Source organism: Schistocerca nitens, chromosome 8, assembly GCF_023898315.1.
Source record: "Schistocerca nitens isolate TAMUIC-IGC-003100 chromosome 8, iqSchNite1.1, whole genome shotgun sequence".
NCBI classification, from domain to species: Eukaryota; Metazoa; Arthropoda; class Insecta; order Orthoptera; family Acrididae; genus Schistocerca; species Schistocerca nitens.
In genome coordinates, this window is record NC_064621.1 from 381255395 (window position 1) to 381276784 (window position 21390).

General features: G+C 36.2%; 1 protein-coding gene across 2 annotated transcripts in view; it reads right to left on the reverse strand.

Annotated features, from left to right (window-relative positions):
* Nucleotides 1-21390, reverse strand: part of LOC126199085 (protein mesh) — a 272891-nt gene that overhangs the window by 110598 nt on the left and 140903 nt on the right. For both annotated transcript variants that reach the window (XM_049935832.1, XM_049935831.1), the window contains exons 10-11: nt 20281-20562; nt 14911-15043 (exon numbers count right to left, since the gene is read on the reverse strand). In XM_049935832.1, the coding sequence (XP_049791789.1) occupies nt 14911-15043; nt 20281-20562 (415 nt within the window). The remainder of the gene's footprint in view (nt 1-14910; nt 15044-20280; nt 20563-21390) is intronic.

The window sequence follows — 21390 nt, forward strand, 5'->3', positions numbered from 1 at the left end:
ATCGTCAGCTGAAAGGATTATGGAAGGGTCCTCTTTCTCCAACTGCTGTGCGGAGCATGATGAAGAAGTTTGAATCAACTGGAGAACTGGGCATCGCTCTGGGAAGAAGCCAACAATCAGTTGCACCACAGGTTGTTGATAAAATCGCTGTTGCTATGACAGACAACACCGCATGCAATTCCCAATCAACAGGCAGTGCAGTTGCTGTGTCACGACAGTTGAACATCTCGTGGTCCACTGTCTGGAAGGTTCGTCAAACCATTCTCAAATGGTATCCAAACAAGATCCATATTGCACAGCAGCTTGCACGACAGGACACCCAACGACATGTTGACTTCGCTCTCTACTTTCTCACAAGGATTGAAGTTGACAGGGGCTGGCCCTGGACCACCCTATGGACAGATGAAGCTCATTTTTCTCTGATTGGTGAGGTGAACACACAGAATTGCTGAGTGTGGATATCTTCACCTCCAGTGACAGTGCATGAAGTTCCTCTGTATGGTGAACATGTCACCGTATGCTGTAGCTTCACCGCTACCTTCATCATTGGCCCATTCTTTTTTGAACAGGTTGGCACTCAACCAGTGTAGCATGGCTGGCCAGCATTACTGTGATATTCTTCGCCAACATGTCATACCAGCCTTACAGGAGAGAGATACATTTAACTCAACAGTTTTCATACAAGATGGGGCCCCACCATGCATTGCTCATGATGTTCACCTGCACCTCAGAAACACATTTGGAAATGATCAAATTCTCAGCCAATTGTTTCTGAATGCTTGACCAGCATGATCACCTGACCACTCCCTGTGATTTCTGGAGGACAGGGTTTACCAGATGAACATTCACATAAGTGCAGCATATCAAGAGAGGTTGCCAGCAGACCTATGGACATGCTTTGTTCTGCTGTGCAGAATGCAATCCTGCACTTTCAGACTCTCCTGAAAACTGATGAGTGCCATATTGGGCACCTTTTGTAGTGGTAATGGTACCAGTATGTAATGGTATAATGCACTGTAGCAGCAGATTAAAAGTATTTCAATTGAACTGACTCTGCATTATTTCCCTTCCCCATGTCCATGGCATTAATTTTACCAAGTTTATTACTCATATGGTAATTAGTTTCCATGTTATATGTGTTAAATAAGGAAAGTTTAACTATAACCACCTAGTACAGGGTGTTCAAAAAGTCTCTCCGCAGTGCCTATGACTGTTAGCCGCGCTTGCCGTATGATTGATCGCCTCCCCAGGTCACTTCCCTTCAAGTGGATATTCTGTACCCATTCATAGGAGAACTTGTGTTAAGTGAAATACTGAACGGTTATTTTCAAAAGATGGTGCAACCGCGCATACAGCTCGCGTTTCAATGTCACTGCTTGCTGATGTTTTTGGTGATCGCATAATTTCACAGGGGCTTTGGCCTTCACGATCGCCTGACCTAACACCACCTGACCTTTTCTTCTGGACTGCAGCAAAAGCAGCTGTCTATAAAAACCGTCCAAAATCTAATGATGAATTGAAAACTGAAATAACCACTTTCACTGCTTCTGTCACAGAAGAAATGTTACAGCTTGTGTATGGAAACATGATTAGACAAATTGAATTGTCTATTCAACAACAGGGGGGACACTTTCAACATTTAATGTAAAAATTTGTAAGTAAAAATGATTATTCAACAAATTAATAACTTGTATTTCACTGAGTTTCATTTCGGTATATTCACTGCAGCATACGGCATGTGCAGCTAACAATCATACAGCACTGTAGAGAGACTTTTTGAACACCCCTTATATATATCAATTATAATTTTTTCCCAGGATGCAAAAGGATCCACAGCAAAAACAAATTTTCTAAATAACAATAATGTGCTACACTGTCTCTCATTATTTACATTAAAATACGCAATTATCTTTTTTGTTGCTCTACAGTTTTGGCTGTGTAGCCATTTTCAAGCTTATAGTATATCTGGTTACAGTCAAAACTTATGTTGGTCATATATTGTTAAAATCTAATGGCCAGATCTTAAAATAAACAAGATAGCACCATGTGTTTCTTGAATAGTTACTAAAGACTAATCTCTAAGTCAAGGGTTGTGTATTATCTGTCCTTTTTTTTCTTTTTTTATCAATTTTTTCATACATTCCATATTTCGAATAATTGCAAGTTGTGTGAAAAATGAATGATATCTCACAAAAACTGATGAAGCTATTTCCAAATACTGTATTGGAAATAGTACAATAAAAGGAAACACCTATAAACAGATAAGCATTGAATGAACTTATCGATAGTAAGTAGAAACAATTTCTTGGGTCTGTAATCATTTTGAACTGATAAATGAAGTGCTGAGCAGCAAACAGACTATATTTATGACTACTGGTGTGGAGGGAGATGTTAGTAATAGTGATAAAGAGACTGTCTATTTTTTCATTCATGGTGTTCTGTAGATCCCATCAAGAACAATAATCTTGAAGGATTTGAAATGATTGAGGATATACATTAACAGAAGACAAGGGAATCTATTTATTGCTGTTCATGATTATGCCATTTCAGTTTAATCAATTAAAAAGAAAGCTGATGCTTTGAAAAATGTTACTGACTCCTTAGAGTAACACTCTTCAAGATGGCGTCACGTGTAGAAGTGTGTATAAATAGTTCCATGGTAAACGTCTACATATCGAGTATAAATTGTATAAAGTGCAATAACTACATCACGAAAGGTATCAGGTTATGTGCAGTGTCGCAAAAATGGATTCATGCAAAGTGTTTCACGGGAATGGAAGAATGGGACGCGAAATGTGACTGTGGCATTGAATGCTGCGATCTACTAACGGTAGCTTTGTCGAGATACGATAACTGGATAGAAGAAAGTGTTACTGCGTCGCTTCAGCAAGACCTTGTGCTTGCAAATCGTTATGTAAATAAGTTAGAGGAACTGATAAAGCAACGGAATTATGACGATTTAAAAAACGAGTGTAATGAAAACATACCGGCAATTTTCGTTTCAAACAAAACTTCTGCTAGTAGTAAACGAAATCTTTCTGATGGTATGAAATCATCAGTAAATAGAGTGCAAAGAAAAATGGGTAATAAAAACACGACAGGACGAAATGTGAACTCAAAAAATAAGATAAGTGAAAGTGAATCTAGATCATCCGTGTGTTCTAACGAGAGAAATGTTTCTTCAAAGTGTACTATAAAAACAACGGAACGAGGGCACCTAGAGAACAACAAATATCAAGTCTGTGTATTAGGTGATAGTCATGCAAAGGGTGTGGCACAAATAATAAATGATAGGCAGTCCCAATTCAGAGTAACAGCCATTGTCAAACCTGGTGCTCCCCTTAATGAAATAGTAAATAATTGTGAAAACTTAGTTAAGACTGGAACATGCTGTGTGCTAATAGGTGGAGCAAATGAAATATACAAAAATGAAAGCCAACTAGTGACGAGGGCACTTCAAACAACTCTAAAATAGCTGTCAGATCTAAATTTAAAGGTTCTCGTTGTAAGTGTGCCACATAGACATGATCTAATCGAGGAATCATGTGTAAACAAAGAAATAAAGTCAACAAATAATAAATTCAGGAAGATCTGCTGTGCTTTTAAGTGTGCAACTTTTGTGGATGCAAACAGCTCAGTGAGAAATCATTTCACGAGGCATGGACAGCACAGGAACTATTATGGAAAAAAGATGAAGGGTGAAAAGATACTAGAAGAAATGAGCCGTATAACAGTAGAAAAGTTCCCTAAAATCCCACTCCAAATGAGGGCAGAAGCAGAAGAAATGAATACCTTAACAAGAGCAACATTTGCTGAAGCACTAAAAACATCAACATCTGCTATAGTAAATATTAAAATGTCATCAGCTGCCACAGCTAGTATAAACAACCAATCAGCATCATCCACTTCAAGTGGTAAATGCAACAGAAACAAGAAACCTGTGGTGCAACAGGATTTTTGGTATCCAGCCATAATGAAAACTCAAAGATAACAGTGTTAAACGAAAGGAGAAATACCATCGGTGCTCACTCTCCTGTTCTAAAGATTATGACTCTAAATGTGTAGTGCCTCAAGAACAAATATTGTGAACTTGAAATAGCAGTAAGTAACACCCAACCTGATGTCTTGTGTATAACTGAACATTGGCGTAAGGACCAAGAAATAAGTAGTATTCATATTAATCCATTTAAACTGGCAAATCATTATAGTAGGAAAATTGCAAAAGGTGGTGGAGTCAGTATTTACCTTAGACAAGAGTTAAGTATTGAAAAGTTTTTTGAAGCAGGTGCTGTCCAGCTATATGGCCTGATGAAAAAAGTCATAGTCATAACAGTGTATAGGTCACCATGTGGAAACACAGAAGTCTTTTTTGATAAATTACAATTGTTGCTAAATACTATTTACAAAAAAGAAACTGTGATTATTCTTTGTGGTGATTTCAATATTAATCTTCTAGTTGAAAGTCAACAAAAAAGGCAATTTTTGGACATATTAAAGAGTTTCAACATGTCACCACACATAAACAATTCAACTAGAATAACAAACACCTCCAATAGCCTCATAGATAACATTTTCTCAAATATGTCAGCAATTGACATAGAGGTAACAAGCATAGATTTAGGATTGTCTGACCACAATGTTCTCACAATTGAAATCCCTTTAAGTTCAAAGGAAGATAAAGGTGTAAATACTATTTACAAAAGAAACTTCTCTGTGGACAGCTGTCATCAGTTCATAAGTATCTTAGAACATGAAAATTGGTTAGATGTTATGAAACAGTCAAGTACAGATGAGGCATATAGTGTATTTGCATCGATTTATATGATGAACTTTGAGATGAGTTCTCCTAAGAAACTGACCAGAATCAAGTCTACTGGACACATAAAGTCAAGTTCTTGGATGACTCTTGGCATTAAGAAACCATGTAAAAACATGAAAAAACTGAATTCAGAGTTGAGGGGGTGTACAGATACTGATTTCATAGAATATGTAAAGAGGTATAGGAAAATATACTGCAGAGTAATTGCAAATGCAAAGTTATTAAGTAATAATATGGAAATAAAACAGTCCAGAAATAAAACTAAAATAGCATGGGAAATTGTGAGAAAAGAAACCGGGGTACCTATCAAAGATAAGGAAATTATTCTAAAAGATGAGAAGAATAAAATGGTAGATAAATATGCCATGCCTAATTATATAAATAATTACTTTTTAAATGTACCCCAGACATTAAGCAGGAATTTTGGGGAGCAGATTAAGATGGAAGCACCCAAGGCAGCCAGCAGTATGATGGCAGTTCCAACAAACGAAAAGGAAGTTTTAAAAGTGATTAAAAGTCTCAAGTCCAAGATGTCAGCTGGAGTAGATGAGGTGCCAATAATATTAGTAAAGAAAACAGCTAATCAGATAGCAAAACCATTGGCGCACATAGCAAACTTGTCAATGGCTGAGGGCGTGTTTCCACAAAAACTGAAAATTTCTGAAGTCATTCCCCTGTTGAAAAAGGGTGATAAACTTAAAATAGAAAACTACAGACCTGTCTCACTCCTCCCAACTTTCTCTAAAGTTTTAGAGATACTAATGAAATATAGAGTCACACATTATCTTAATATGCACAATCTGATAAACAGTAATCAGTGTGGTGTCACTGCCAGACACCACACTTGCTAGGTGGTAGCTTAAATCGGCCGCGGTCCATTAGTACATGTCGGACCCGCGTGTCGCCACTGTCAGTGATCGCAGACCGAGCGCCACCACACGGCAGGTCTCGAGAGACGTACGAGAACTCGCCCCAGTTGTACGACGACGTTGCTAGCGACTATACGGACGAAGCCATTTCTCTCATTTGCCGAGAGACAGTTAGAATAGCCTTCAGCTAAGTCCATGGCTACGACCTAGCAAGGCGCCATTAGCCTTAAATAGCTTGTATATAAAGAGTCACTTGTATCGCCACAATCTCCAGATGTCTCATCAAGAACGATGTATACAAGGATGTATTAAAAGTTAAGTATATTCCAAAGATACGTATTTTCTTTATCACATTCATTAAGTCTCCTGTTTCAGACCTCACTCCATCCTTCGTGAGTTAGCGCGTGCATCTTGGCCGCCTCTTTCAATTAGTGTGCATAGTGTTGGCAAGTCTGCCGACACTACAATCAGCATGGACTTCAAGCTGGGAGAAGCACCGAAAAAGCTGTACTAGAATACACATAAGAAATAATCACTTAATTGGAAGAGGGAAAAAGTGTAGTTGGGATAAATCTAGATTTGTCAAAAGCCTTTGACACTATTGACCACAGCATACTTTTGAAAAAGCTTGAAGCTATAGGTATCAGAGGACCGGCAAAAAAGTGGTTTGAGTCTTATCTAGAAAAGAGGATGCAGGTGGTTGAAATTAAAGCACTAAATATTAATCAAAAAATTAAACTAAAATCAGATACAAGTGTGCAAAATTCCTGGGTATGCACATTGATGAGAAGATTAATTGGAAGGACCATGTGGTGAGCTTAGCACTAAAACTAAATTCAGCATGTTTTGTGCTTAGAATAATTCCAAGAGTTTGTAGTAATGACTGTACCAGATTAGTATATTTTGGCTATTTTCAGTCCATTGCATCCTATGGAATAGTATTCTGGGGAAAAACAAATTGTCGCCTAAATGAGATTTTCAAATTAAAAAAACGTGCTATTCGGATAATGACCCACAGTCCACCTCAAACACATTGTAGGCCCCTTTTTAAAGCATTGAAAATTTTAACAATTCCATCATTATACATTCTGAAATGCCTGTTGGTGATCAAAAGAAATCAGGACAAAATGAAAACCAATACAGACTTCCATAATTACAATACACGGCAATGTAAAGATCTTCACATACAAGCTGTAACAAGGACCCGAAACCAGAAACATGTATGTAATCAAGGCATAAAACTTTTTAATGCACTACCAAAACATATCAAAGAGCTGGAAAATGAGGATAAATTTAAAACTGTTATAAAGAACACATGCTTGCCAAATGTTATTACAGCATAAATGAATATATCTGCGCAACTGTATAACAATATACGTTTAAGTTAATGTGACAAATGAAATTACATCAGTGCATAAGAAATTATCTTATAAAAACACTTATTAGTTGTATATTGTATTAAACATAAGATAGATTAATATGAATTCAGCACAGATTCAAATTTTGTAAAGATATTATATAGTTGTTAAAATGTACCCTGACAAATCCTATATCACAAATGTGATCATTGGGATGATAATAAATAAATAAATATACTGTAAAGAGTGTTTCATAATTCCTATTACAGGCTTTGATGTGTTGCAGAAGGAACTTAGTAGATAAAGTTTTGATAAGGAACCCATGTCCAGAATATGTACCATTTAGATATAAAATAAATTTGAAAGTTGAATCACTTTCAAATCTCCCACTTCACGGTATGCACACAAACTGAGAAGAGGACATAGTCATCAGTCCCTGTTGTAATTGTAACATCACATAGAATTTGCATCTGACAACAACAATGGTTCTGAGCAACTGCTATGTTCACATCTAGGAGGGCTGACCCCACTGAGGTGTTTCATGAACACACCATGCTCTCAGCTTTGAAGAGGAGGTCCATTGCCACACAGAAGAAAAACCAACAAAAATAACTTGAAATATTGCCCATGAGGTGCACTGCAATAGAGCTCAATGGTCAGAGCTCACAGTCTCCATTGTGCGTGTATCATGAAGTGGGAGGGTTATAAGTGAGCTGATCTTCAAACATATTTTCCATCCAAGTGGTGCATTTATAGATATGTGTTCCTTATCAAAACTAAGTCTCTGTTTTGTAATCTTAATATCCTTTGTGTGTGTACATTTGCAGCATTTCTCCAAGCCAGGATGCCATATGAGAGGTGTGAATGGACTAGTCCATAGCACATTGTTTGCAGAGTGTGTCTGTTTACTGACTTTGACATGTTTCTCAGCAGAAATATGCTTGAACCTAATTTGCTGCACATGTTATTTATGTGATTCTTCCCTGTCATAAACCTAGCCACTGTTACACCTAGAAATTTATAGCTGTCTGTCTCATTTAGTTCTAGGTCTCCAAGCCTGACTGTGATGTCGTCCAAAGTGTGTTTTTTGCTTGCATGTATCTGAATATATGTTGTTTTGTTTCCATTTATAAAGAGATTGTTTTCCCTGAAATAATTGTTTCCACTTTTCATATTTAGTGAAGCCTTCTCTTGCAGGTAATCTGTTGTACAACTGGTAACAACAAATGAAGTGTCATCTTCATACATGACTACACTATCACGTACTGATTTGGTCATATCATTAACATACAAAATGAAAAGTAGTGGACCAAGGACGGATTCTTGAGGAACTCCAAATTTCACAATTTCAAAATTTGAAAAGATGTTTGTAATATTATTTTTCACTTTTTGCTTTATTTATACACTCTGTTTTCTATTTTCCAAAAATGATTTAATGATGTCTACTGCTTTCCCCTTATACTATAGCTATGAAGCTTTTCTAATAGGATGTCAGGATGTACACAATCAGATGCTTTAGATAGGTCGAGGAATATACCATAGACCTTCTTCTGCTCATCAAGTGCTTTAGTTACAAGTGTTATGAATTCAGCTATTGCTGTTTTGGTAGATTGCCGTTTCTGAATCCATTTTGTTCATCATTGAGAATACTGCATGTTTGTATAAAATATAATATTCTGTCTTTTATTATGGTTTCTGTTATTGTAGAGAATACAGATGTAATTATTATAGATCTGTAATTTCCTGGGTCTTTTGTGCAGCCTCCTGTATGTTAAGGGATTACTTTACTATTTTTTGGGCACATTGGAAATATTCCTTTTTCTGTAGATAAGTTTATCAGACAGGGCAATGGCTTTATTACCCATTGTAAGCAACATTTAATTAGTTTAGTGTGATATAACATATAGTATCTCAGTGTTTTTTGTTTTTAGATTATGTATTATTTTTACATAAAAATTTTGTCTCATATGGAATGTTTATTGTGTTTATTTTGGAAGTATTATTTTGAGTTATTAATTAACTTTAATATAATGTTTATTTATATGCTACCGATAGGTTAATATTTACTTGATTATATTGGCATTTTTCAAAGATAGCAGTTGTCTCCATCTTTAAATACAGAGTACTGTTAACAGTACATTAATACTTCCTACAAAACTTTTAATCTAGAAATTCTGAAAATTTGTAGATCAAATGGCTCATGATGTATGTTTTTAATTTTCTTTCAAACTTGGTATTCCCAAATTCCTGCCACAAGTTGCAATATAGTCACAGCAGATATCTACATTGCTTAGGAATGGTTTTTTATGTCTATTCCAGTTCTTTGTATTGGATGGGAACTTGTTGAACACTTTTGCATTAGACTCCACAAATCCACTCTGAACCCTAGACAAAGATGTGCAGTTTACATAAACACTATTTTTATGTCTTTCTCTGTGACTGTGTAGCTCACAGTTCAGTTGAAACTGACTTTTATGAGTATTACCTCCAACAAAGGCATTAAGGGACAAATGTATAAGGAAGTGGTATAAGAATTACAAGATCCTCAAAAACTCTTCATTAAAATAGTTTCTTTAAAAAAGCATCACTGCATGCACGAAAGTTCTTACTCATGCGAGTGTTTATAGACAGTACTTCCTCAGCCTATGAATCTCTTCTTTCCCCTCTTGGCCTTAGCTTCAACCTGGCTTCAACCTGTCAGCATATAGTTCATTAAGAGTTCATTTAAAAAACAATGGCTTAGTTCACTGCTATTTCTAATATCTTCCTTGCAATTAGTCTTTTTCATTCAAAGTTTGAAAATTTTTCCTTCTCCTTCTTTCACAGTACAACTGGTTAAAAAGTTTCAAAAGTTAAAAAAAAAAAAAAAAATAGATTTGAAATTAAGATTCACAGCCCCATCAACAGTGATCGACCTAAAAATAGTCATGTAATATACATTTTGATATGTATAAATGATGATGGCATCATTTTGGGTAAAATATTAGAGAAGTAAAATAGTTCCCCATTTGGATCTCTGAGTGGGAACTACTAAGGAAGATGTCATTATTAGGAGAAAAAAGGTGGCATTATATGGATCAGAGCATGGAAATTCAGATCCCTTAATCGGGTAGGTATGTTAAAAAATTTAAAAAGGGAAATGAATAGGTTAAAGTTAGATATAGTGGGAATTAGTGAAGTTTGGTAGCAGGAGGAATAGGATGTCTGGCCTGGTGAATGCAGGGTTATAAATACAAATTCAATTAGGGGTAATGTATGAGTAGGTTTAATAAAAAATAAGAAAATAGGAATGCAGATAAGCCACTATGAACAGCCTAGTGAACGCATTACTGTAGCCAAGATAGACATGAAGCCCATAGTAGTACATGTTTATATGACAACTAGCTCTGCAGATGAGAAGGAGATTGAGGAAATATATGATGAAATAAAAGGAATTATTCAGCTAGTCAAGGGAGATGAAAATTTAAAAGTCATGGGGGGACAGTAATTTGATAGTAGGAAAAGGAAGAGAAACAAAGATAGTAGGTGAACATGGACTGGGGAAAAGGAGAAAAAGAGGAACCTACCTGGTAGAATTTTGCACAGAGCATAATTTAAGCATAGCTAACACTTGGTTTAAGAGTCATGAAAGAAGGCTGTATCTGTGGAATTGACCTGGAGACACTGGAAGATTTGAGATTGATTACATAATGGTAAGACAGAGATTTTATAACTGGGTTTAGAATTACAATAATGCTGGAAGCTGAAGAAATGACTTAAAATTTGTGCCATGGCTAGGACTCGAACCCTGACCATAACACCACTGCAGCACTATGGCCAACTGTGCTGACCACTAAAAATGAACTACTCAAGCTGAATGCCCCCCACCCCTCTCCTCCCAAACACAAACATCTGCAGCTTCTTTTCCCCCTAAATTGTTAGCATTGTATTGCTGTAAATTGGTGTAAAGGTCAGCATTTCTACCTAGTAAGCAGGAAGACCCAGAATTATCATAGATAAAGATGAGACTTAAATGTCTCAGAGAAAATTTAATTATAAAATCTGTACAGGTTTTGGATTAAAAGGCATTTCCAGGGGCAGGTGTGGACTCTGACCACAATGTATTGGTTATGAAATGCAGATCAAAATTGAAGAAACTGCACAAAGGCAGGAATTTACGGAGACTGGACCTGGATAAGCTGAAAGAACCAGAGATTTCAGAGAGTTCTAGAGGGAGCCTTATGGAATGATTGACAAGAACAGGGGAAAGGAATACAGTAGAAGAATAATGGGTAGCTTTGAGAGATGAAATACTGAAGGGAGCAGATCAAGTAAGTAAAAAGATGAGGGCCAGTAGAAATCCTTGGATAACACAAGAGATATTGAACTGAACTGACGAAAGGGGAAAGTATAAAAATGCAATAAATGAGGAAGGCAAAAGGGAATACAAACATCTAAGAAATAAGAGCAACAGGAAGTGTAAAATGGCTATGCAGGAATGGCTACAGGACAAATGTAAGGGGTTACATACATGCTGCCTAAGGGAAAATTAAACAGACCTCCGGAGAAAAGAGAACCATCTGTATGAATATCAAGAGTTCAGATGAAAAACCAGTCCTAAGCAAAGAAGGGAAAGCAGGAGGGTGGAAAGAGTATGAGAGGATCTATATAGGGGAGATGTACTTGCGGGCAGTATTATGGAAATGGAAGAGAACTTAGATGAAATGAGGATGGAGATATGAATATGAAAAATTTACAAAGCACTGAAAGACGTTAAGTCAAAACAAAGCCCCAGGAGCAGACAACATTCCATTAGAGCTACTGTTAGCCTTGGAATGACAAAACTCTTCCATCTGGTGAGCAAGACATACAAGACAGGTGAAATACCCTCAGACTTCAAGAAGAATAGAATTAATTCCAAAGAAAGCAGGTGCTGATAGTTGTGAAAATTACTAAACTATCATATATCTAAAAACAAAGATGATGTGACTTACCAAACGAAAGTGCTGGCAGGTCGATAGACACACAAACACAAACATACACACAAAATTCAAGCTTTCGCAACCAACGGTTGCTTCATCAGGAAAGAGGGAAGGAGAGGGAAAGAAGAAAGGATGTGGGTTTTAAGGGAGAGGGTAAGGAGTCATTCCAATCCCGGGGGCGGAAAGACTTACCTTAGGGGGAAAAAAGGATGGGTATACACTCGCACACACACACATATCCATCCACACATATACAGATACAAGCAGACATATTCAAAGGCCTTAATATGGGAGCATAATCTGGCTAGGGCGAAGGCATGTTTGCGGAGGGAATGTAAATAAAACTTAATGGGGTCGTTGTGGGGGTGTTGTGAGGGTGACATGGTATTAGAAGGTGGAAAATGTAACATGAGGCTGAAATGAAAATGAAAATAAAAATATATGGGGAGAGATAAAGGTGAACTAGAAAGTAACTGGCGATCTGGTGTGAAAAAAGGGCGAAAAAGTGTTGGTTAAAGCTGGGCTATGTTGATCCTGTGGTGAACTTGAGTTGGTAGACAACCATGTGCACAAAGGTTAGGTGGTTGTGTTGCCGCCAAAACACGTTAAAGGGTGGAGAAATTCAGGAAAATTTCGAAAAAACTGGATGTAAATGTATTAAAAGGAGTGGTTTTGTGGTGGCAGATTATGAAAATGAGGCTAACAATTGTCTGACGAAGAAATAATGACGTTAAAACCTGTGGGAAGCGGCTAAAAATTATTAGTGATGTGTGAAAAATGGAAATGGAAATAAAGCGAAAGTTATTAGAACTAACTGAAATGGTTGTTTAATAGGTGAAAGGAATTGTTTGTGAACTAGAAACGGTGGATTTTGTAGCAGCGGTAGTGTTGAAAGTGGAAAAAATATTTTTTGGTTATGGATTGGAAGTGGGTTACGTATTATTGAGTATATATAGCCGGGATAAAATTGTATAGTAGGTATAGTATATGTATAGTAGATATAGTATATGTGTGGATGGATATGTGTGTGTGTGCGAGTGTATACCCATCCTTTTTTCCCCATAAGGTAAGTCTTTCCGCTCCCGGGATTGGAATGACTCCTTACCCTCTCCCATAAAACCCACATCCTTTCGTCTTTCCCTCTCTTTCCCTCTTTCCTGACGAAGCAACCGTTGGTTGCGAAAGCTTGAATTTTGTGTGTATGTTTGTGTTTGTTTTTGTGTCTATCGACCTGCCAGTGCTTTCATTTGGTAAGTCACATCATCTTTGTTTTTAGATATATTTTTCCCACGTGGAATGTTTCCCTCTATTACTAAACTATCAGTTTGATAAGTCATTGCTGCAAAATACTAACACAAATCCTTCACAGAAGAATGGAAAAACTGGCAGAAGTCGACCTCAGGAAAGATCAGTTTGGATTCCAGAGAAATGTAGGAATACATGAGGCAATACTGACCCTATGACTTATCTTAGAAGATGGATTAACGAAAGGCGAACCTACATTTATAGCATTTGTAGACTTAGAAAAGCTTTCAACAATGTTGACTGGAATACTCTCCATCTAATTCTAAAGGTGGCAGGGGTAAAATACAGAGAGTGAAAGGCTATTTACAATTTGTAAGAAAAATTTGGAATAGGAATTAAAGTCCAGGGAGAAGAAATAAAAATTTCGAGATTTGCCGATGACATTGCAATTCTGTCAGAGACAGCAAAGGACTTGGGAGAGTAGATGAGTGGAATAGACAGTGTCTTGAAAGGAAGATATAAGATGAAATCAACTGAAGCAAAATGAGGACACTGGAATGTAGTCAAATTAAATCAGGTGATGTTGAAGGAATTAGATTGGGAAATGAGACACTTAAAGTAGTAGATTAGTTTTGCTTTGTGGGCAGCAAAATAACTGATGATGCAAAAGTAAGGATGATATAAAATAAAGACTGGCAACTGCAAGAAAAGCAATTCTGGAGAAGAGAATTTGTTAACATCGAGTATAGATTTAAGTGTCAGAAAGTCCTTTCTGAAAGTATTTGCATGGAGTGTACCCATGTATGGAAGTGAAATACGGACGATAAACAGTTTACACAAGAAGATAATAGAAACTTTTGAAATGTGATGCTACAGAAGAATGCTGATGGTTAGATGGGTTGATCACATAACTAATGAGGAGGTATTGATTAGATCTGGGAGAAGAGAAATTTGTTTACAATCTGACTAGAAGAAGGGATCAGTTGGCAGGACTCATTCTCAGGCATCAATGGATCAGCAATTTAGTACTGAAGGGAAGTGTGCAGGGGTAAAAATCACAACGGAAGCCCAATAAATGAATACAGTTAGCAGACTCAGAAGGATGTAGGTTTCAATAGTTACTTGGAGATGACGAGGCTTGCACAGGATCAAGCAGGATAGAGAGCTGCATCAAACCAGTCTTTGGACTGCAGATGACCACAACAACAAAGTGTGTTTCTTTGTAAATATGTCCCTTGAGTGCTAATTTAATTGTTCCTGCCTCAATAAATAATAAGCAGCTATTTATTTTGTGTCCTACACAATGTTAATATTCAGTACAGACTTTCATACTGTGCAAAATACTGTTCGATATTTAATTATATGCTGTAAGTTTATCACCCCTGTATTTGCTATTCTGTTGTGAAAATGTCTCCATGGATAAACGAAGGTAAAGTGAAGAAGCAAGCCCTCTAGATGTAATCATCAAAGGAAAACTTGCATCATTTCCATATCTTTATACTTACTGTCATTAATTTTTTAAGTACATCTAAATTTCCTAAGCCATATAACATGTTTCAGGTATAACAGCTACTGAAAAATTATTTCATGATACTACAACAAATTATTGATTCATTAGTGAGTCACAGACAATTAATTTTGGAAACAGTGTGGCATACCTTATTAGGTTCATTCCATGGGAGCTGCCCGAAGTTATGTGATCGATGTGGACGGCTGCCCCACTGCTGGTCATACGTCATCATCAGATATCCCTTCTTATCATAGCAGCATTGTTGCTCTGATCCTCCCAGACTGTACAAAAGAAGTGAAAATTAGTGATATACTTACATTATTCTCTATCGGAAATATCTGCACTGACAATTTCGCAGCAAAAAATGTGGCAGTTGAGATCAATCATAATTGTCACATTTAATTAATCAGTTATAAAGTGGATAAGATGCAATACTCTCTGTTGAGATGAAACAATGTATTACAGGTACTCATAGTTGTAATGAAAGTAAAATAAAATTAATTAATATGCAAAGATAAATGAAAATAGGAATTCATACCTGGATCTATACCTATTGTGAGTGATTACATTAAATATTCAGGTCATCCAAGCACATTTATAGAAAAGATTCAAATTTTAAAGCATAAGTTATGTTCTTCTATGAAGTCCTTAACACCAGTGTTGCTATTTCCAGATATCCCTTGGGAGAAACTCTGGTTGTCGTGTACAGAATTAATTTTTGGCAAATACAGAAGATTTTAGTCTGGTCTTCAAGGCATGCCTGGATAGCCTGAATGGGTAAAGTGCCTAATAATAAAAGGTTCAGGTATGTGGTTCAAAATAAGGAGGTTCCCAACTTTAACAGGAAGAATAATTAGTGATGACCCTAGGATTATAGAACAAGCAATTAACATTTGTATATCATTTCCATAAAGTGTGGAACATGAAAGGTAATTTGGACATGAAGTGGGAAAAGTTCTGTGCTGTCAGAATGTTGAATTTTACAGAACAAATCATTCACATACATGAAAAATGATTAAGTCTTCATGCTTTGTTTTTGGTATGATTTGTTATAATAAAATGTTAGGGAATGATAACTGGTGGTTAACATGGTACCACACGTAAAGTGAGGAACACATGATGGAAACGTAAACCTCTTCAGCCAATATCTTTGTGTATACTCACTATTGATGTACCAATGAGAACTGAGATAAACTTGGGAACATATGAAGGCAACAAGTAAGAAGTACCTATTTTGTTGACATTACAGGCATATGCATACATAATGTATTTTGAAACTTGGTTCCTTTCAATTTGGAGATCTTCCATTCAGTTCTCACACAGACAGAAGCTCCTCACAAATGTTTTTAACTCTGCTTGATTGTTCAAATATGTTATCAATGAGATTTTGTCTAATAGGAAACATGGAGTATTTTTAATGTCCTCTTTGCAGTATGTTAAGTCCCTTTGAATCTATTGACACCTCAGCAATGTTCTTTGAGATTATCTCCACACAATTTTGAGAACTGTTACTGAAGTTAATGCACCTATTTCGTACCTGTACATTTTCATAGAAAATTCTATATGGCTGACATGCTAGATACCAACAACTGCCACTACAGAGTACAGCAGTCTCAGATCACATTGGCAATAATGTCTTGCATTATTGTTTCTTAGCACTGATCAATCACCCTACCAAATAAATCGACATTCCAGTCCAATCTCTGTTACCTTTCATGTCTCATGTAAAGATGGCTTAAGGCTGTGAGATAAAATATTATACAGCAGTCTTAAATTGTCATATGGATCAACTGGGATTTATGCTTTATGCTCTTAAAGAGAGGTAAAGGATATTATTTCCTGCCATGTCCATATGTTGTACACTACATAGAGTTGAGAACAGAAAGAAAGTGCACTAATACATATTCATAGGATGATAACAAGGTGCTAGGTCAATTTTCTGTTTGCATTTGAAAAGAAAAGACAAGTGTGTAAACATGTAGCCAAGATTTATACATATAGATGAGAATATTTGTGAAAATGTCTCTAAGTTCTCAGTAAATTGGGACAAAATGAAAACAAAATATGCAGCTGAAGAACACAATCAAGATAATTGGAAGACACAGAATTAAGGACACAAAATTAAGGAGTCCCTTGCCCTTCTTTACATTTCATATGCACTGATGACTCCCAATTGAAAAACATGCAGAAAACATCTTCTGCTGTTTATTTCAGTTATTGCCATGGGAAGAAGTATCTGTGATGGCAACAATGAAATGTTAACTCTAGACATTATGCGAAAGCAGTGGTCAATTATGTACTTATAACTAGACTCTAAGAAGACTTTCAAGGGCATAGCTGATAGGAATATCTGATCTGAGGTTCAGTCTTGGGTTCCTTATTGATCTTAATATATGTTAATGACTTGCCACTAAGTATTCATGAAGATGCAAAGCTAGTTCTTATTGCTGATAGTAATCACATGCAACAAGCAAGAATCAGCTGAGGAAATTGTAAATAATGTCTTTCAGAAAATTATTCAGTTGTTCTCTTCAAATAGACTCTCACTAAATATTGAGAAAACATAGTTTATACAATTCTATACACTAAATGGCATAACATCACTGATAAATATAGACTATGAATAGATGTCTGTTGCCAAGGCAGAATACTCAAAATTTCTGGGTGTGTGCATTCATGAGAAATTGAATTGGAAGAAACACATCGATGATCTGCTGAAACAGTTAGGTTCAGCTAGTTATGCTATTAGGGTTATTGCAAATTTTGATGCTAAACATATCAGTAAATTAGCCTACTATGCCTATTTTCATTCACTGCTTTCATATGGCATCATATTTTGGGGCAATTCGTCATTAAGAGAGAAAGTATTCATTGCACAATAGCATGTAGTCAGAATAATAGCTGGAGCCCACCCAAGATCACCTTGCAGACATTTATTCAAGGAACTCGGAATATTCACAGTACCTTCGGAATACATACATTCACTTATGAAATTTGTCATTAATAACCCATCCCAATTCAAAAATAACAGTGAAACGCATAGCTACAACACTAAAAGAAAGGATGATCTTCACTAGCCTGGATTAAATCTCACTTTGACACAGAAAGGGGTGAATTATGCTGCCACAAAAATCTTTGGTCATTTTCCAAATAGTATTAAAAGTCTGACAGATAGCCAACCATCATTTAAAAGCAAATTAAAAGAATTTTTGAATGATAACTCCTACTCAATAGATGAATTCTTAGATATAAATTAGTAACAAAAAAAAATAAAATAAAAAGTGACACGTTCCATATCATTATGATATGTCGTATTCATGACCTATGGAACAAGAATTAATGTATGTATGATAGACAGTGAATGCCATCAACTAGTATTGACATCTTTCCAGTTGCTACAGAGTTAAGGTAGCAAAAACACTGAGTTCTTACTGGATTTCAGGTGTGCCTACTACACAAACAGCTGCTTTCTTAAATGGCCAAACACATTTCAGCACCTTTGTGCCATGATCAATGGGTACTTTTATTCAGTTCTGTAAAATATAAAAATGTTTTAAGTAATGATTATTCAAACGAAATTCGGCATAAAAATAGTATTGTTCAGTTTTTGGTATTACTTTGTTTTTTTCTACACTGTTGAGTTCTGTAAAACTATGTGTGGGAAGTTCTGGCTGAGAATTTCTGATTTTGTACTGTTGAGTTCTGTACAACTATCTTTACATTACTAATGTGTGGAAAGTTCTGACTGAGAATTATGAATTACTTAGGAATGAAGGATATGTCTCGCTGAGAGGCAGAAGCACTGCGTCATCGTTATGTCAACTGGACACAATGTAGGGAGACAGGTGTGCATGTGAGTGAGTGTCGTGTGTTTGAGAGCATGTTTCTCCTACAAGCTTGAAAAAGGAAGCTCATTCTGAAAGCTAGCAAAGCTCTGTCTGTACCTTCTGTTTGTGTACCTATCAACGACACAGCACTTCTGTCTTTCATTGAGTTGTCTCCTTTATTCCTAAATCATTCGTAATTCTAAGTAATTTGTAATTCTCTTTACATTACTGTATATTAGTAGCTTCTCTTCTACTACTAAAAGAATTTACTGTGTGTTTGGTTGGTGAGTTAGTAAATCACTTTATCTATAAACACAATTTTGTTGTGCAAAAATGATTTGTGTGTATATTTTGAGATTGCTTACAATTAGTTTCAAATGGATATTTTGAAACTAACTGTAGGCAATCAAAAAATACAGTCTTGAAATATTTTCATAAACTAAATTACATTTATGGATAAACTGATTTGTTACCTAGCCAACCAAACTCACAGCAGCATCATTTAATTGCAGATGGCAAGCCACCAATATACAGTAACATAAAAAGAGCACTACAGATTGCACACCTTAACTTGGCTGCTCTGTGATCAGTGAAAGCTGGCTGACTTCATGTTGCTACAGAATGTTTACACTAATTGCAAACCTTAGCTACGTAACAGTGCTGTGCACCACAGCAATAAGTAGCCATTGTGAATTTAGTGTTGATTCGTGTGAGGTATTTTTCATAGTGACTGATAATATTATTTACAAAATTGAGTGAAGAGGCTGTACCTGGTCCTTCTAGTGACTCACCATCAACTTTTGTGTCATTACTGCTATACATTAACACATAACATGTTTGATGTTTGGATAATAGGTGGACCTGAAATCCAGTTATTTTTATGTGCAAACACAACTAAAGCTTCAAAATGAAATGATAAATAAAACTCTGTATTAGGTGGGTCATCTCAGTGTCTCACTTCTGCCTTCATAGGCAAAAACACACTAAACATAATGTTGTCTGCCAACTACCTTCACCCGCAACTGGAAACCAGTCAATGCCTGTTGATGTCATTTGATTTAGTCCCATCAACCATTTTGCTTTGAGTCTTTTGACAACATGTTGTTAGTATACTGACACAATAGTTAACAAACTTTTAAACTGAATGGATGAGTGTGTGGAGAATACAGATAACATTATTCCAACAATTGTATTGTGGATACTTGATTCTGTACTAAAATAATCTGGAAGTTATCTGTAACTGCTCAAAGCTTTCATTCACAACTGAACTAGATGATTTGTTAAGCTGCAGTGAATTGTTGAGTATGCTGCATTATACTGAGATATGTTTTATATGAAGAAGTAATTATACTTTTTATTGATATCTGATTGAAACTACTTTGTTCCATTTCTGAACAATGTCCACTCAGCTAAAGCTAGGCCATGTCCATCAAAACTGGTTGCTTTAAAAAAAAAAGAATGTATAATCTCTTAGGCTGTTAGTATAGACTGTCATGATTAGTATTTATTTCTAATGATTTACATTTTCAGAGTCACTTTGTTTCATTCTAAGTGTATCTACAAATATTTTTCCAGTATAAATAAATTATATGTGACCAAATAAAGTGGCACATTGTCTGAAAATCTTGATTCATTAATCAAAGTCACTGATCACTTATCTTCTGTATTACATAGAAATATTTTACACAGACCTTGGAATTCCTGATCGAAGACAGTGTACTGCACCCTCATGGTAGAAACACTTATGATTGGCATCCTTATCACAGTCGTAGTCTGGCATGAAGCGGCCCTTATCAACAAGAGCATGCTCCAGATCACAAGGACATTGTGGGATGTCATTTGCAAAGCTCTTCAAGTAGCGATCGTTCATTAACCAATCATCACACATATTTGCAGGCCAGTCTGTACCATACTGTCTTTCCCATTGTGGACCAAAGTACCACCCAAGAGGAATAGGACGACTCCATATGACACTGAAACAATTAGCCATCAGACAATGACTACACTACAAAAAATGACAAATGCATATACAGTGGAACAAAATCTACATAATTCAATTCATATTGGCCAGTTTATGCATCAGTTTATCTGTTACTCAGTGACAATTCTTATTTGTGTAGAAGCCATCACAATTAATGTGGAAGGTCACAGCTGCAAAATACTAACGCGAATTCTTTACAGACGAATGGAAAAACTGGTAGAAGCGGACCTCGGGGAAGATCAGTTTGGATTCTGTAGAAATGTTGTAACACGTGAGGCAATACTAACCTTACGACTTATCTTAGAAGAAAGATTAAGAAAAGGCAAACCTACGTTTCTAGCATTTGTAGACTTAGAGAAAGCTTTTGACAATGTTAACTGGAATACTCTCTTTCAAATTCTGAAGGTGGCAGGGGTAAAATACAGGGAGCGAAAGGCTATTTACAATTTGTACAGAAACCAGATGGCAGTTATAAGAGCCGAGGGGCATGAAAGGGAAGCAGTGGTTGGGAAAGGAGTGAGACAGGGTTGTAGCCTCTCCCCGATGCTATTCAATCTGTATATTGAGCAAGCAGTAAAGGAAACAAAAGAAAAATTCGGAGTAGGTATTAAAATTCATGGAGAAGAAGTAAAAACTTTGAGGTTCGCCGATGACATTGTAATTCTGTCAGAGACAGCAAAGGACTTGGAAGAGCAGTTGAACGGAATGGACAGTGTCTTGAAAGGAGGATATAAGATGAACATCAAAAAAAGCAAAACGAGGATAATGGAATGTAGTCAAATTAAATCGGGTGATGCTGAGGGGATTAGATTAGGAAATG